Below are 18,564 nucleotides of genomic sequence, written 5' to 3' on the forward strand. Positions count from 1 at the left end.
TGTGTGCTATTGCTGAGTAACATTTGCATTGTTCTAAAAGACAATTACAACACTCCTAAGAATTGGGCCATATATATTTACTTTCTTTCAGGAGAATTCTCACTGGGTGTTCCCAAATCCTTATCTTCACCTGCGAAGGCAAAAGTTGGAATATCACGAGAATGGAGTGGAACATCTGAGTTAAATACATCTGATGACTCTGTAAGACTTAGACCAACTAAGGTCAATAACTTTTTTTTTTCCTACTCATCTGGATTCAACAGACCATAATCCTACTCCTTGTATTTTTAACACCTATCACTCAATGAATGCTGAGCAGGTACTACTGTGCTAGAGGATGTGGGGTAAAAAGATGGATAAGACACTTACAAGTTGGACGTGACTAAGGAAGGCTTAGTGAAAGAGGAAATATTTGAGTTGATACCTGAAGGATAGGCAAAATAAATGTTTCAGAAGTAGGTAGCCTGTTCATGGTAGTCCTTTGGTAGGCTATATCATGTTTATGGTGATAATATATTGTAGAGAATTTTTTTTTTGAATGACAGATGTCTGTATTACTTGAGATAAACTTTTCGGAATAATGCTCCCCACTTCTGGAAGTAAAATCCACGCTTCAGTAATCTTTTACATGTTTGTATATATTCTATGAACCAACTACCTTAAAATTTCAGAGATCGGAAAGGTAATGAATTAAACATTTTTAAATGCCTACAATTGCAATGCTTGTAGGCAAATAGTCTCTTTTTAATTACACTTTTAATTCATTAGTAGTTATCATTGTTGATAATATACCCACATGTAATGATCTTTATCTTAACGACTTCTAGAGCCAGGAACAATTACTCCTTTTCCAATGTCATGAAGTAATTTCAGTTTCAACAATTTACTTCCAATTAAATCTTCAGGGAAATGTTCTGAATACAAAGGAAATAAATTTTAAAAATCAGTGTAGGACCAATTGCCATGACATATAAAAATCACCATAAGGTTATAGCAGAAGATATTTGCAAATGATACATTCAATCAGGGGTTAATATCTAAAATATATAAAGAACTTATACAAGTCAACACCAAAAACACTTAAATAATCTAATTTATAAAATGGACAGAAGACATAAATAGACATTTTTCCAAGGAAGACATACCGATAGCCAACAGACATAAAAAGATGCCCATCGTTAATCATCAGGGAAATGCAAATCAAAATCACAGATATCACCTCACTCCAGTCAGAATGGTTGAAATAAAGAAACACGAGGAACAAGCATTGGTGAGGATGTGGGAAAAAAGGAACTGTCATGAATTGTTGGTGGAAATGCAAACTGGTGTAGCCACTATGGAAGACAATATGGAGGTTCCTCAAAAAGTTAAAAATAAAATTGCCATATGACCTTGTAATTCCACTACTGGATACTTACCCAATGAAAACAAAAACACTAATTTTAAAAGTTATATGCACCCCATGTTTATTGCAGCATTCTTTATAATAGCTAAGATATGGAAGCAACCAAATGTCATCTCTAGATGAATGGATAAAGAAGATATGATATATATACATATATACACACACACATAAGCACATATCTCATACACATATGTATCATGGGATATTATCCAGCCATAAAAAAAGAATGAGATCTTGCCATTTGTGACAACATGGATGGACCTGGAAGATATTATGCTAAGTGAAATAAGTCAGAGAAAGACAATTGCCATATGATTTCACTTGTACGTGAAATTTAGGAAACAAAACAAATGAACAAAGAAAAAGGGACAAACAAAAAAACAGACTCATAATTATACAGAACAAACTGATGGGTTACCAGAGGGGAGGTGGGTGAGGATGTGAGTGAAATAGGTGAAGGGAATTAAGAGTATACTCATCATGAACAGCACTAAGTAATGTATAGAATTGTTGAATCATTAAACTTTACACCTGAAATTAATATAACATTGTATGTTAATTATACTTGAAGCTTAAAAATAATTTAAAATTTAAAAAATTCATAACCTCGCTTTGTAAAAAAGAAAAAGAAACAAGAAATAAACTTACAAAAAGAAAGTAAAGCACTTAAAATTTTAAAAATTCATAAGCTCGCTTTGTAAAAAAGAAAAAGAAACAAGAATTAAATTTACAAAAAGAAAGCGCTTAAAGGGTAAAGGATGCGTTTTCATAATTTGGTGTGCTTCCAAATTGAAAAATAGGCTCAACATTTCACAACTGTCTCTCTAAGTATATGCAATATGCTTTCAAAAGTGCCTTTTATTGCTTTGAGATTGTAAATTTCTGTACATATTCTTCTTTCACTTTTCCTTTCTTTCTTTCTTTCTTTTAGAGTGTAAAACTCCGGAGTCCCAAATCAGGTAAAAAAATTTCCTTTGGCTTTAGATGACATTTAGCCCTAAGAATTTATAGTATAAGGATGACTCCTTAAATTTAGAGTAGTTCACCTCCGGAAATGGCATGGTTCCCATAATAGCTCCCACTATTTATTAGTTTATTTCTGATTTTTCCAGGCTAGGAATTTTGTTTTGTCAAGGGCAAGGTAAACACAGGATTTTAAAACTCTGCTCCTTGATATATAGTCCTTTAAAAAAAAAAAACCCAAAACTATTTTAGGTAGAATCTCTTAAAACTTTGAAGCTTTTTTATTTTATTAGTTTTTACTGTTGTTAGCAATGTGACTCTTTAGGTATTTAACTTGCTGTTGCTTCTCCAGGATTTTTGAGTTTTGCTCGTTTTTTTTAAAAAAAGATTTTATTTATTTATTTGAGAGAGATAGTGAGTGAGACAGAGTGAAGAAGCAGGGGTAAGGGCAGAGGGAGAAGCTGACTCCCCACTGAGCAGGGAGCCCCACTTGGGGTTCTATCCCAGGACTCTGAGATCATGATCTGAGCTAAAGGCAGGTGCCTAACTGACTGAGCCACCCAGGCATCCTAAGCTTTACTTATTTTATACATGGAATAACAACATCCACAGCTAACATAACTGGGCACACAAAGGTACTATACGTTATAATACATGTAGTTGCCCTTAACAAATTATTCATGTGAACGTGTTATTCAAATATACATAGGTAGTTTAACATAGAGATTAATGAACATGGGCTTTGGAGTCTGATAGGCTTTTATTTAAATCTTTAGCTTACCAGTAGTTATCAAAATGTATGACTTTGGTGAAATTATATACTTTGTTGATTTTCCTCATTTATAATACCAGGATAACAGAATTCATTTCTTAGAGAATTTTTTAAGGGTTGAGTCAGACAATGCATATAAAGCTTTTGACACAGTGGTTGTCAAATAATAAGCTCTCATTAAATGCTATTACCATTTTTATTAGATAATTATTAAATGAGCAATTCCTAAGCAAGTTCTATATGTTTTATGCAGTGTTAGCATAGGCAGGATATGTAAGAGAAGATACTGTTTAATGTTTATATTCAAACTGGGTAGGCAAAATTAATACTTACTTGGAGCCACTAACTGATCATCTGTGTGTCGCTGATTATAATCACCAAGAGTCTGGGAAAAAAGGAGGTATCACTGGAGTGGTTAGGAAAGGCTTCACTGAGTAGAAGAAAGAAATTTAAGAATATGAATAGACAGAGGAAAAAGGAGGTAAGCTGCCTCCTAGGAGCAGGGATCAGGATAACATTGACTTAAAAAGTAGAAATAAGCATGATGAGTGTAAAGAAATGGTGAGTAGGTTACTTTAGTTGTAATGGAGGATCTATTCAGGGAAATATGGAAAATAAATTTGGATAGATAAAATGTGGGAAGATTCTGAAGGATTTTAAAGGTAGGCAGATAAAATATCCAGGTCAAGGAAATCTATATATAAAGAAAACAGATTCATGGTTGCCAATCTGATCTGGGGGAAATGGGGAGTGACTGCTAAATGGATATGGAGTTTCTTTTGGGGGTAATGAAAATGTTTTGGAGACAGGTAGTGGTGATGGTTGCACAATGTACTGTCATTAATAGCAAATTTTGTTACATGTATTCCATCACACACACACGCACAGGTAGGCAGAAGAATTTAGATTTAATGCAATAAGTAATAAGCCTTGTAGGTTATTCCTCAGGGGAGAAATACAATGAAAGTGGTATTTTAGGGAGATATTTGGCAGGATATCATTAACTGCAAGTTATCTTTAGTTCCCAGGATATATCTTAACAGCAAACTGGCAGATGATAAGCAACTTCAGAGTAGATATCAAATATTTATTAAGTGCCTACTATATGCCAGGTATTATATTAGGTGCTGGAAATAAGTGTTGTACTTTACTTTTGCATATCACCCAGTATATAAGAAAGAAACAAGGGAACTTGCTTTAGAGACAAATTGTAAGGCCTAAAGAACCCAAAGACCAAAGATAGATGAAACTCTACCATTGAACCACATTTTCATTTTCAAAAGACATTAGTATAGTATATAATTATACTCAGCACTATATAATGAGATTATCATACACCCTTTGTATCTTCAGGACTTCTATTGTGGGAAAATAGCTCTATTATTTAAGATTCTTTATATCAGAGAATATTTCAAACACATTTTAAGCCTACCCTAATAGCATTATCACACCAATGTAATTAACAATAATTCCTTATTATTATCTAATCTCCAGATTTTATTCCGTTTCCTCAAATTGCCTCAAAAATGTCTTTTTTTACAGTTGGTTTATTTGGATCTCGATTCAAAGTCTACATACTGCATTTGGTTTATATATTTGTTCAGTCTTATAAAATCTGTAACAGTTTCTCCTTTTTATATTTTCTTATGCTATTTATTTGTAGAAGAGCATGGGTCGTTTGTGCTAAAGACTGCAGATATTCTGGATTTTTGTTGATTGTATTCTCATGGTTTTATTTATTAACATGTTACTCTATCCCCAGGATTCTGCGTAAAATGGCAGTTAGAATTAGAAGCTTGGGGGTGCCTGGGTGGCTCAGTTGGTTAAGCGTCTGCCTTAGGCTCAGGTCACGATCTCACAGTCCTGGGACCAAGTCCTGTGTAGAGCTCCCTGCTTAGTAGGGAGCCTGCTTCTCCCTCTCCTCACTGCTTATGCTCTTTCTCGCTATCTCTATCTATCAAATAAATAAAATCTTTAAAAAAGAAAGATAAGAATTAGAAGCTTGATTAATTTCAAGTTCAATTCCTTTGGAAGAATACTTTTCTAAGAGAGTACAAGTTTCTGATGAATCATAGGCTTATTGGCTAAAACACTAGAGGAACAAAATACTTGAGGCTCCAGTTATGGTTCAGATAATTTTTTTATTTGCTTGTGTAGGTTAATATTGAAAAGTATGGAAAAGTTACAGATCAAAAGGGGGTTTTGACATAACTTGTTGGATTGTTGTTTTGTTTTCTTTTGTTGTGTACTCTTCTTATTACAGATCAACATCAAGATCGTTCTTCTCCCCCACCACCTCCACTCCCAGAAAGAACTCTGGAGTCCTTCCTTCTTGCTGATGAAGATTGTAAGTGGCAGTATATTCCTCTCAAAAAAGCTATAAAAAAATGAGACTTCTAAAATATTAACAATAAAGTAGGACCTAAATGGAAAAGGTATAAAGAACGATTAAACAAGATAAAAATAATACATTTAAAAAGACCTGTAATGTATTGCAAAAATAAGGCATAAAAAAGCCAAGCTAAGAATTACTGAATATATCACTATATATAACCCAAAGGCTTAAAAAGCTATGCAACAAAACTGTTTTTTTTTTTTTTTTTAAGGTATGCAGGCTCAGTCTATAGAGACTTCTTCTACTAGCTGTCCTAGTACCATGGAAAATTCAACATCTTCAAAGCAGACATTAAAGACTCCTGGAAAAAGTTTCACAAGGACTAAGGTAAAGAAGATGGGAGTTTTAAGAAATATGCCAGAGTCTTTCTGTTTCCGAAGGTGTTCACACTCCCCGCCTCCCCTGCTGCCAGAATCAGGATGGAAATTAGATTGTTTATAAGAGAAGCAGATTGAGAACAAGACTGTTAATCATTAGGGGAACTGATTTAAAAAATCATAAATCATAGTATACGCACAGTATATAGTTTAAAAAGGAATAAGAACTTCCTCAGTATATTTATATATTATTTATTAACTTTTCCTTAAAAGGTAGGAAATATAATCTATATTTGTATTATAAGGTACAAGTGACTCTGGAAAATACACAAGAAATGAACTATACTGGTTATCTCTGAAGGGAGGGTTAGAAACTGGGTAGATGGAGAGCAAAGATGGGAGCATTTTGATTACAATATTTTGAATTATAAATAAATGATCTATTTAAAAAAATTAAATAATTTTCTGAAGAATATAATTTATTAAATATCTATTTTATAGGAGAGTACACTTCTGTTAGGTGTTAGGAAAATAGAAATGTCATAAAGGACACCCGCCCTTGAAAAGAGAACAGTTAATCCATTGGAATAGAATGCCTATATGAAACAACATGAAAATATAAACAAAAAATAGATTAAAAACGTACATGCTGAGATATGTTAAGAAAAGAAGAAATATAGATCAGTTCCTGGAAGTTAAATAAGTTAGGGACTTCCTCATAAAGGAAGCAGAATGGGTTTGCTGAATGGATGGAGCAGGAAGTGGCATGGTTAACAGTATGGAGTGGACCTTAGTAAATTTAGCTCAGAATGTGATTGGCCAAAGTTCTTGGCTAGAATGAGAATGGCTGTATATCACAGCTATCTTAAGAAGCTATTGTGGATTCTGGAATGGTCCTGATAAAGAAGAAAAGTAGGAACTCCTTTTTTCTCTGATATTTTGATAGCACTATTTCTAAATATATAGGGTGATTCTTATGTGGATGGGAAAAAGTAGCAAGGTAAAATCAAGGGAAGACTTTGCGCTGAATTAAAATAGCAAGATGGAAAAATAATTTTGTGTGTGTGATGGCTATTTTTAAGGAAATTAATCCTTTCGACTGAAGTCTATATTTCTACTTGATTAAAGTGTTTTGGATTTCATAGGAAACAATAAAAAACTAATATTTGCCTTTGTATTTTTGCAGAGTTTGAAAATTTTGAGAAACATGAAAAAGAGTAAGTTTTTTTTACTTGTATTTTAGAATACATATACCACTTTAGCAATTACATAATTTTTCCTTATATAACCACTCTGTGAAAAAATTAACAATATTATTCCTATACAGAGCCTTGCTATGGCTCTAATATTATTCCTATACAGAGCCTTGCTATGGCTCTTTGTATCAGAACAAACACTCCCAGTCCTTGTAGTGTGAAGCTCCACAATGCTAATATTGGAAGTAAGTAAGGGGAGGAGGAGTTTTTGTTTAATAGACAAGAATGAGAATATGATGTTTGGCATTTTGTACTCATCCTAAGACGCTGTCATACAATTGTGTTATTTAAAATTCCTAGCAGCCTAATCTCAGATGTATTTTCTTTGAAAAGCGTCACAGCCAAGCATATTGTGAAACAAATGTGTTGATTTAATGAAAGAAGCAAAGTATTGACACGTTTCCATTTTTGCCAAGTATTATTAGCAATAAAAGTCTGTTGCTTATTATTTTTGCTATATTGTAATGAAAACAAAACCGAAAGACTCTTGAAGCTGTGGGAAGTTGGTTATCTTAGAAATCTTTATATATAACTACAAAGTATATAAAACATAGTGATACGCTTTTTATACATTTGATCCACTTGGTTAATCACCAAGGACCAAACAGGTATTTGGCATTATACCAGTGTCATAGGGAGGGTCAGAGAGTACTGAGAAAACACAATTTATAGTATTGTCTATATAAGAAGGTTTATAGTGAAACTTATTTCTTCTAACTATTCTCTTCATTTGTGGTCGATAAACTTGTGCGAGCCTGCCTTCATTGACACTATACCTCATCTTGGAAGTGAATGGATTTCTCAGCTATGAGGGCTAAAGTATGATTGGAAAATATATGCTTTCCTCTAAAGTGAGTCAAAAGAGAATGTAAACATTTCAGAGGGAACTGTAGTATAGAACAGCCCAAAGCAAAGCAGTGACTGACTTGAATAGCTAGCCAGGTTGGTTTGAACAGTTTAGCTTATGAAACACCTAGTTTTCTTTCTCTTAAAAAAAAAAAAAATCACCTTTTTTTTGTTTTGTTTTGTTTTTAATATATAAAGCCCAACTCTATCTTGGGGATAGGAAAGACACAAAAACTTCAGGTAAGTTTAGGTTGGCATAGATTCCATATGTGGTGGGACTCTAGAGACTCTGAATCTAATTTCTAAGTAAGACCTCCGAAATCATTCTCTAGATCTAAGCTAATTTCAATTTCTCAGTTGCTTTCATCCTCCGGTCTTTAGTCCTTAAATGAAGAACACTATCTGGCCTTCACAAGTGATCCTGAAGCTTCAGATTTATCTGCCTGTACTTAAGTAGGTGTCCTCTTACCCTTCTAGATGGTTCATGACTCATAAAGTCCAGTAGTTCTCCCTTTAGCCTGGATCTCTAATTGATCTCTAGTTAAAGCTGGTCCTACTTATAATAAAATGGGGATTCTTCATCTGTTGTTTTAAGCTGACATTAAGAATAGTGTCATTCATTCATTGAATATTCATTGAGTGCCTATTATGTGCCAGGCATTCTTCAAGGCACTGGGTATATGATGGCAAACATAGCAGGTAATGGGCTATGCCTTTACAGAACTTAAGTCTAGTGACGGATTCGGATATTAATTCAAAGATGCAGGATAACACATGGTAATAAATGCTGTGCAGGAAACCAAGAGGGTAATTATAAGAGAGAATAGCAAAGGGGATTTATTTGGAATAAGTGGTCTGGGAGACCCTTTTTAAGTAATGATTCAACCTGAGACATGGAGGAGTAGCCAGCCAGGGGAAAAGTGGAGAGAGGAGCTCTCCAGATAGAGGGAACAGCATATGCAAACTCTCTGACGTGTGAGTTTGGTGTTGTAGGAATTGAGAGAAAGCCATCATAGCTGCATGGTATTAGGAGGAAAGAGTAGTAAAGTGTGGTTGACAAGATGGTGCAGGTGAGGGAGAAGGTTAAATCTTTACAGGTCATGTTAAGTAGTTTAGAGTTTATTCTAAGTACAATAGGAAGTCATTGAAGAGCTTTGGGCAGAGATGTTACATGTTTTTCAAAAAGATCACTCTGGCTGCTGTGTAGAGAATGAATTACAGGGTGACAAAAATTGAAGCTATCAACCATGATGCCTTTTGTCTGCTTTTGGTGGGAAACTTTAATTACTCAGATATCCTCCAGTTTCAAGTGATAGGAAACCCAACTTAAGCTAGCTTAAGCAGAAAAGGGGAATTCATTGGTCTGTAACCAAGAGAGTTCAGACGATATAATCAGGACCTAATCTCATTCCATATCTCCAGCTTTGTTTTACTCTGTGTTTGCTCATTCATAGGCAGGCTTTTACCATGTGGTTTCAGACTTGTGATGGAAAAAATGAGCTCTTTCCTGGTTGCTCAAGCAACAGTCTGATGACTAGGGCTGATTGGGCTTGATTGTCTTGGTTTGGTTCATTTGCTCATCCTTGAAACAATTATTATCAGCGTATTCTGATTAAGTATAGCAGTGTCATGCTATCATACTATTATTAAAATATTTAATAATTGTTACACATGGACAATGACCAATAAGAAATGAGGTCAGATCTAAACAACTGGTATGACCATGGCAATGTACCAACTGAAAATTAGCACCAGTCACAGGTCAGTTCCTTGATCTAAGGATAGAATCAACTTCACCAGAAGTATGAGAGCTGGAAAATTGGGGAGGGGTGATTTCCTAAAGGAAAGCTCAAGTTCTGCTATGAGAAGGAGGAATTAACGCTGGGCAGGCAGCATAAAAATATCTATGACATAATATAGTTCTACTGGAGCTGCCATAGAGGAAAAAAACCAAGAGATTTCATTAAATGAGAAAAGTAAATTATAGGATAGTCAGTCTTGTTTATGTAATAACATAATAAAACTAAGTACTTACAAGTATATTAAATTCAACCACATGGCACTGCCATTTTGGAAAACAGAAACAAAAACCAAACTGTGACAAGTCAATATGCAAAATATCAGTTCTCTCTGATATATATATTTGCAGAATCTTTGTACTCTGTGATAAAACAAAAACAACATTCCCTTTTGGCACACTTTTCTTTCTGAAGGATGTATATAACTCTTAGTTCATATGCGGTTTAGTGATAATTGATATGTCCTAAACTTTTGCACCTTCACTCATTTATTCATGTCTCTAACCTGAGTGCTTAGTCCAATGCTTGGCACATAATAGGCATTCAATAAATATATATTTTAATGGAATATGACTGAAATTCACCATGTACTCCTAGTGATTCATACTCAAGTACCTCCATGAAGAGGGCGGTTTTTCTTGAATCCTAGCATTAGGCATGTGTTTATAAACATAGATGCAGTCCTCACGCTGTACACTGAAAATGCTGACAACCAAAGGAAAGGTGAATATTTATAATTTATCCCTAATCATATGCTGTTTTTACACCAAGTTTTATAGATGGTTTATACAAACCTGACATTATCTTTTTTCACTGCTAGGTAGTGTACATGCAAGATGTGAATGATGTTTTCACTAGATCATTTTTTAAAATTGGGCAGAAACTGTTACATGATTAAGGGGTTCTGGGAAGAGGAACTTATTTTCAAGCCTAGCTATAAGTAGCTAAAATAGCAAAACAAAGAAACAAAGCCATATATCAATGTTTTGGGGGAGATTCTGGGCCTAACTAGAATCATTTATAATGGGGAAAAGATAGGCTAGAAAGTGAAGGAAGATATTCAGGAGTAAAATACTGTACAGACATGCCATAGGTGAATGAATGTGGAACACAAATTATTTAAAAATGTGTTGAGTGATCAGAGTCATGAGTGGCTCAGTAAGTTAGGCATCTGCGTCTTGATTTCAGCTCAGGTCATGATCTCAGGGTCGTGAGATCCAGCCTGGAGGCTGCTTAGGATTTCTCTCTCCCTCTACCCCTCTTCTCTCCCCACACTCCCCCGCATGGACATGCTCTTTCTCTCCTCTCTAAAAAAAAAGTGATCAAAGTGCAAAGTAAAATGAAATAATAAACCACAGTGTGAATTCCCCAAGAAGTTGATTCACAATGTAATGGATGTTATTTCTGAATTCTCTGGTGTTTCCCTTTAGTGTTGGGCTTTACTGTACAATCCATTTCCAAAGGGAAAAAAACCCTTTCAAAAAACACCCACATAAAAATGAGATTATAGTGTTAACCTATTTGTAAGCATCTATATTTTGTTATATTTTATGGTAATATGTTTACCTGGGAGTATTACTTTGGAGGAAATGTTTAATTTCAAAATTATGTGGTCTGATAAGCAGTAATCAGAGTCTGCCTTCATTTTTCTCCCTTACATTTTTTTCTTCTGATTCTAGGTATCTGTAATTCTTCCCCACCAAAAAACCCTGCAGACTCTGTTCAGTCAAATCACTCCAGCTCCTTTCTGAATTTTGGTATGTGTATTATTTTCCAGCAGAGTTAAAAAAATGTTTATCTTATAGTATGATACAACTTAAAATATGATTCAAGGTTGATGGTAACCCCTTATATTTGTATTCTTTCCATGCAATTTATCTTTTTATTTTTGACCTTAGCTACCTCTCAACATCTTCCCTAGGACCAAAATGCCTAGCATAGCAGAAAATGAAGCTAGGTAATCAAATGACTCTGTTGGCATGTAGTAAATGAATGTGACTAGCCAAAGCCAAATAAAGAAATTCTGAGATGCTAGGATACTCCATTTCATACCTAATCAAAGTTATAAAAAAATACAAGTGTGATCATAAGAACAAGAGTTGCTATCTAATCTTATATTGCTCATTCTCCATAGGAGCTGAAGCACAAATTTTGACAGTTTAAAGGAATTGTTTGCCACACTGCTCCTAGCTATAAACTTAAAATAATTTCATATTATTTTAAGCATCCTATTATACTATAGGACATAAATTCATGATACTCTTTAAGATAGTATCACATACACTATAAATTTTTGTAAGAAGTACAGCAATTAATGTAGGCTATTATTACTAAATTTGTTACCCAAAAGACAGACCCCCTGAAACAGTCCGGGAGCCTCCTAGGGTTCCCTGGGACAAGACCTTGAGAACTGCTGCTCTGTAGTATTATTCTTATCTGCATGGTTAAAATTGTGTCACTGCCATGTCGAGATTGCAGGTGGCAAGAAATTGAGAGGAAAATGTGGAAGAGGTGTGGCCTCCTCTTCTGGTCTTGAGGTACTTGGCCTGGAAGTGGCAATATCATGTCCGCTTACATTCCCTTGAAGGGAATTTGGACATGTGCTACATCTAAATTGCAAAAGCAACTGGGAAATGTAAGCAGTTGCTGAGATACAATCGTATTCCTGAGGAAGGAAGGAAGGATTTTGGTAGACCAGTAGCAATCTCTACCACACCTGGATAAAGGTCCCTATTCATTCCACCTTGGCAAAATATTTAACTAGAATCTCTGTATATGTTTCTTGGTCTGTAGAGTTTTACTTGGATTCCATTAACTCTAAGGTTTAAAGTTGTTAGGGGAAAAAGAAGTTATTCTTATGAAATCATTTAGTTAAAAATTTCATACAGATTATTATATAACCTATGAAAAAAGCACCAAACTTTGCCTGAACACAAATGTTCCCTTGCTTCCTTTTCTCTTAATCAGTGATACTACTTGAGTTAACTCATGATCCATCTAACTTTACATGTGATCTAATATGAAGATGTGATCTAATATGAAGATAAACTGTTAGAGAGCCTCTTCCATATTATTTCTTCTGAAATATGCTTAGATTTGAGTATTTACTTACTTAAAAAGCACAACTCTTTGACATTTTTTAGAAAAGAAGCAATATAAATTGTACTGTTTTACTTAAAACGGCATTTAAATGTGAATGTTAAAAATTTGTGGTTTATAAACATTTTTATTTTTCCTGAATTGGCCTACATGCAAAAAATGGTAGCTCACTATTGTTCTACTCAGGATTTATCAGTGAAAAAGACTGAATATAGGTATTCCTCAAATTTCAAATACTTAGTACTTGTATATTATGTTCTTACTTCTATTCTGTCCACTTGGGGGTTATAGTCAAGTTATCTGGACTGAATAGATGAGTTTGTGACTGTGTCTCTGAAACTATATAACCAAAAATATTTGTCCTTCTATTTTCTTTTTTATCACTCAAAGGAGTAAAACACACATGAACTTGGCTGTGTGCTTCTTCTCCCCCCAAATTTTTATCATCACTATTATTAACTTAGTAAGTTTCTTGTTATATCTTCTTTTCTTCTCTTCCCTACTCTCCTTTTCTTCTAGTTCCGATATAGGTTTTTTGTTTGTTTGTTTGTGTGTGTGTGTGTGTGTGTGTGTGTGTAGTTCTGATTGAAGCAACACTTAAGTAGTTACTATGTGCCAGGCATTGTGCTGGATGCTTTAACAAATACCTCCTCTGATCTTTTCATTGGTTCTGTTCAAAGCTTTCATTGTTTAATTTGAGCAGTTTAAGTTGCACTTAAAGTTGTCAGAGTACCTTGAAAATATACCTTCATCAAAGAAAAGTCTTATATTGAAGTGATAAAGAGACATTGTTATCAATCTGTAAATTTTTTGAAGGGACCTAAAAATAGTTTTCATTGTTTGTGTAAACCTTGTTTTCCACCTTTTGTGGTGGTGGTGGTGGGGTGGGCAGAAAGAGTGTTTGAAGGAGACGGATAAATAAAAGTAATTAACTACTTAGTTTTTCAGGATTGTTTATTAGTTTATTTTCTAAGCTTTTCAAACACAATGTCTTAGTAAGTTGAGTGCTTTCTGGGATGAAGTAGAAATTTAACTGAATTTAATACGATGATTTTGTAAAAAAAAATAGTGCTTATTTTTCTGAAATTGAAATTTTCAGGTTTTTTTTTTTTTTTTTTTTTTTGATGAGTGTGTGGTGGGTGAAAAGATGCAGATGTAGGATATTAAAAAACAATTAACAAGTGGGCAAAGCACTTGAATAGACATTTTTCTGAAAAAGACATGGATGGCCAACAGGTAATGTGAAAAGATGCTTGATATCACTAATGATCAGGGAAATGCAAATCAAAATCACAGTGAGGTATCACCTCACATCTGTCAGAATAGCCATTATCAAAAAGACAACAGACATGATATTAGCTAGCCTGTGAAGAACCCTTGCCTGTGTGAATAAAACTGGGATAGCCATTATGGAAAACAATATGGAAGTTCCGCAAAACACTAAAAATAGGGACATCTGGATGGCTCAGTAGGCTAAGTGTCTTCAGCTCAGGTCATGGTCCCAGATTGAGCCCTGCATCCAGCCCTGCAATCTCCCTCTTCCTTTGGCTGCCACTCCCCCTGCTTGTACGATTTCTCCATCAAATAAATAAATAAATAAATAAATAAATAAATAAAATCTTAAAAAAAAATTTTTAAAACCCCACGAAAAATAGAACTATCATATATGATCCAGCAATCCTACTTCTGTATATATGAAATCATTACCTCAGAAGAAATGTCTGCACCCCATGTTCATCGCACCATTATTTACAATAGACAAGACATGGAAACAACTTAATTCTCCATCTGACAGATGAATGCATAAAGCAGATATGTATACATTTCATATTTTTATGAAAAGAAGGAAATCCTGTTGTTTGAGACAACATGGATGAAACTGGTGGGCATTATTATACTGAGATAAGCCAGTTGGAAAAGACAAATATTGTATGTTTTCACTTATATGTGGAATCTAAAAAAGCCAAATTTACAGAAATATAAAGTAGAATGGCCAGTGGCTGGGGGAAATGGAGATATATGTCAAAGGGTATAAACTTGGCCAGTGGCCAGTGGCTGGGGGAAATGGAGATATATGTCAAAGAGTATAAACTTTCAGCTGTAAGATGAATAAGTTCTGGGGGGTCTAATGTACAGCACAATAATTATATAATTAACAGTACCGCATTTTATACTTGAAAGTTTAGAGTAAATCATAAATATAATCACCATGAAAACATGGTAATCATATGAGGGGATGGAGGTGTCATGTAGCCTTAATGTGGTAATCACTTCACAATATATATGTGTATCAAATCATCATGTGTACATCTTAAATTTACAGATGTTATAGGTCAATACTATGTCAATAAAACTGGAAAAAGAAGGATATTACAGTTTACCCTTGAACAATGTGGAGGATAGGGATGTCCCCCTGCCCCTGGTGTGTCAACAATCTACAAAACTTGAAATCTCCCAAAATGTAACTCCTGATAGCGTACTGTTGACCAGAAGTCTTACCCATCATAAATAGTTGATTAATATATTTTGTTTGCCCTATATATCATATGCTGTGTTCTTACAATAAAGTAAGCTAAAGAAACGCCGTTCAAGGGTCAACTGTACAGGCTGAATTACCAAAGGTTGTTAAAACCAGGGTTCTTCATATAATTTTTACCATTATTAAATTTGTAAGTGTTCTACGAAATTAAAATGTTATTAGTGTTATCATTCATGCATTAAGTACTATGCCTTTACAATCTATTATTAAAGTGATCCAAGATACTGCCTTTTTGAAAAAAAAAATCCATGTATTTGCATATATCATATGCTCTAAAACCTAATAATTCATTTCTATACTAAAAAACTTTTCATTCAATTTTTTGTTCCCAGGTTTTGCAAATCGTTTTTCAAAACCCAAAGGACCAAGGAAACCACCATCAACTTGGAATATTTAACACAACTGGAATATAGGCTGCAAGTTCATTTACAAATAAAAGTACTAGAATACTGCTACCTAAAATAAGGTTTCCATATTCATAGTTTCAACAACGAAGATACTGTAATGTGTTAGTAGCAATATCAGAAAAGGATATTCAAATAAGTGCCAGAAATTTTATATTTTCATCTTATTTCTATTGAGTTGGAAATTGGAAATAAGTTTGTCACCTGAGCTTAAGTAGAGAATGCTGTATGAGAAACAGTTTTAGAATGGACTTATTTTTCACTTTGGAAGTTATTTTTATTCTACTTTCTACAGAAACATAAACTTCAAAATATTTTTAAGAATTGGATCTCAACTGTTTACCTTGCCAGAATTTACTATACAAAGCGTTTCGCAAAATCTGACTTGTGGTTGTGGTACAAAATTACTACTTGTGACAGAGACTATTCCCTGGGAGTTATTTTTGCCTAAATTCCTTGCACATCTCCCCAAAGATGGAAAACTAGAGAAAAGGAGAAGTTAGATTTAAGAGAATTAAGTAAATCATGAAAATCTTTGCTGTTTGGTTATATTCACTAACAAGATGTTCAACTGCATCTTCTGTCTTTACCAAAGCTATTCAGTTACCAAGTCTAGAAGAATAATCAGCAAAATAGCTACCTTTTGGTAGCATTTTCTTCATTTCAAAGGTCCGACATAAACACGTGCAACTTATATCCAACCAGCTGGAGGTTTTACATTTTTCTATATGGAATATGGACCTGCTTTAAGAAAATCTGAGTTTTCAAAGCTGATTTTATGTAACAAGTTAGCGAGTAATTATTGTTAGATTCCCCCTGAGTTCTCCTAATGATTTAAAACTTAGAAACTAAGTTTAACTTTTAGAAACCAGAAATAAACAGCACTTGTTCTTCAGTATCTTTCATTATGAACCCTAATGACAGCGCAAACTGGATGATGTATGTGTTAGCCTGTTTACTGTAGTACAATGTACACAATAGGTGCTGAATAAACTGTTTCTAAACTGACTGCACCGCAGTGTTCATTTGGCCGAATACTTCTCCAGGCGCTCGTGCCATTTCGGAGTACTTCACTGTAATCAGTTATCCCCAGATACCTTTATCACGGACCAAACGCGTCAACAGAATCTTAGGTAAAATCTAAAATCCTGACGATGGATTTGTGAATGAATTTCCGGGCAGCAACCCTGGTGAACTGTGACGATTTTTGGAATGTTCCATGGTAGGCACCTTTCTCAAATTTATGCAACCTTCTACTTGTGACTCGGGGGGGGGGGGGGGGGGGGAAACTTATTTAGAAAAGTTTTAAAACACGGTTTTCCGTCTAGAATTCTTTCGTCGCCGAGGAGACGGATTCAAAACAAATGATGGCCTCTACCTTTCGAGGCAAGGGGGGCGGGGGGCGGGCGGCGCGGCTCGGGGCGAGGTGGGGCGCGCGCCCCAGGCGCCCAGGCAGCTCTCGCACCTGCCCGGGGACGCCGGTGGCCGTAACCATGGCAGTGCCCGCCGAGAGGTTACAACATGTCTTCGCGGCGGCCCCATCACATTCTACACCCAAATCGCCCTCGTTTCACAAATGACCAAGTTCCCCTTTCTTCTCCATTATTTCATCGCTTTTATCCAAAGATAAAAGGCCGCAGATTCTTTTACCTGACAAAGGTCACGCGAGGAACGTGAAACTTTAAAAGTACCTAAGGAGACCACCGACTCGGTGTAAAACGACGCAAAGGCCCACGAACGCGCTGACAGGAACGCGCCCGCAGACGCCGAGAGCCACGAACATTGTCTCGGCCGTTAAGGCGGTTGGCGGCAACTCTCCGCCCAGCGGCGGTTGCGTCGCGGCCCGAAGCGTGACTCGGCGCACGCTCTCTTGCCGCTCCTCCTCTCCCGGAGCCGGGGATGCGGCGGGGCGCCGGGAACTACAGCTCCCGTGAGACTCAGCGCGGCCCAGGGTGCTTTACAATAGGGCTCGCTCGGCGAGGCCTGCGGAGAAGCGCTGAGAACGGCCGCTTCCGGCATGTTTGGCTCCGGAGGAAGAGCCTCCGACGAGTGGAGGGCGGGGGAGAGACTCCAATGCCCAGCGGGCCGTGCGCGGGCGGCGCTTGCGCGATACGCGGACGGGGGGGCGGTCGGGCCATTTAAATGTGTGTTTGTGGGTGAAATGGCTGCGCAGGTCGGAGCGGTGCGCGTAGTACGGGCGGTGGCGGCGCAGGAGGAGCCGGACAAAGAAGGGAAGGAGAAACCCCATGCCGGGGTCTCGCCGCGGGGAGTGAAGCGGCAGCGCCGAGCGAGCAGCGGGGGGTCTCAGGAGAAGCGGGGGCGGCCGAGCCAGGACCCCCCTCTTGCTCCCCCTCACCGGCGGCGTCGCAGCCGCCAACATCCCGGGCCGCTGCCGCCAACCAATGCAGCCCCAACCGTCCCGGGCCCTGTTGAGCCTCTGCTCCTGCCGCCTCCGCCTCCACCTTCGCTGGCACCCGCCGGGCCCGCTGTCGCTGCCCCGCTCCCGGCCCCAGGCACCTCGGCCCTCTTCACCTTCTCTCCCCTGACGGTGAGCGCGGCCGGGCCCAAGCATAAGGGCCACAAGGAGCGGCACAAGCACCATCACCACCGCAGCTCCGATGGTGACCCCAGCTCCTGCGTTCCGGGCGATCTCAAGCACAAGGACAAGCAGGAAAACGGCGAGCGGACCGGAGGGGTGCCTCTGATCAAGGCCCCCAAGAGAGGTGAGAGCAGGCGAACTGCCCGAGCTTGGGCTCTGGGTCTCTCTCA

The 18,564-nt window shown here is 36.8% G+C and overlaps 2 protein-coding genes and 2 long non-coding RNA genes across 7 annotated transcripts in view; 2 read left to right on the forward strand and 2 right to left on the reverse strand.

Moving 5' to 3' along the window:
• Nucleotides 1–16,803, forward strand: part of PTPN22 (protein tyrosine phosphatase non-receptor type 22) — a 60,014-nt gene extending 43,211 nt beyond the window's left edge. Inside the window, exons 15-22 of one of the 4 annotated variants that reach the window (XM_077842809.1) lie at nt 92–222; nt 2,337–2,364; nt 5,404–5,487; nt 5,747–5,862; nt 7,039–7,069; nt 8,153–8,194; nt 11,433–11,510; nt 15,724–16,803. In XM_077842809.1, the coding sequence (XP_077698935.1) occupies nt 92–222; nt 2,337–2,364; nt 5,404–5,487; nt 5,747–5,862; nt 7,039–7,069; nt 8,153–8,194; nt 11,433–11,510; nt 15,724–15,788 (575 nt within the window). In that variant the 3' untranslated portion in view covers nt 15,789–16,803. Of the gene's footprint in view, nt 1–91; nt 223–2,336; nt 2,365–5,403; nt 5,547–5,746; nt 5,863–7,038; nt 7,070–8,152; nt 8,195–11,432; nt 11,511–15,723 lie in introns of those variants that run through there. The other 3 variants (XM_077842810.1, XM_077842811.1, XM_077842812.1) reach the window with 3 other exon arrangements.
• LOC144280612 (uncharacterized) overlaps nt 1–18,564 on the reverse strand; it is an 86,272-nt gene that overhangs the window by 67,525 nt on the left and 183 nt on the right. The gene's annotated exons all lie outside the window — the stretch shown is intronic.
• Nucleotides 21–17,852, reverse strand: LOC144280609 (uncharacterized). Its single transcript, XR_013349031.1, has 3 exons — nt 17,446–17,852; nt 797–914; nt 21–130 (listed from the first exon to the last, which is right to left on the reverse strand). It is a non-coding gene; the product is annotated as an uncharacterized LOC144280609 (long non-coding RNA).
• Nucleotides 17,224–18,564, forward strand: part of RSBN1 (round spermatid basic protein 1) — a 45,689-nt gene continuing 44,348 nt past the window's right edge. The window contains exon 1 of the mRNA XM_077842813.1: nt 17,224–18,518. Coding sequence (XP_077698939.1) covers nt 17,813–18,518 — 706 coding nt within the window. The 5' untranslated portion in view covers nt 17,224–17,812. The remainder of the gene's footprint in view (nt 18,519–18,564) is intronic.

This window comes from Canis aureus, chromosome 12 (assembly GCF_053574225.1).
Source record: "Canis aureus isolate CA01 chromosome 12, VMU_Caureus_v.1.0, whole genome shotgun sequence".
NCBI lineage: Eukaryota > Metazoa > Chordata > Mammalia > Carnivora > Canidae > Canis > Canis aureus.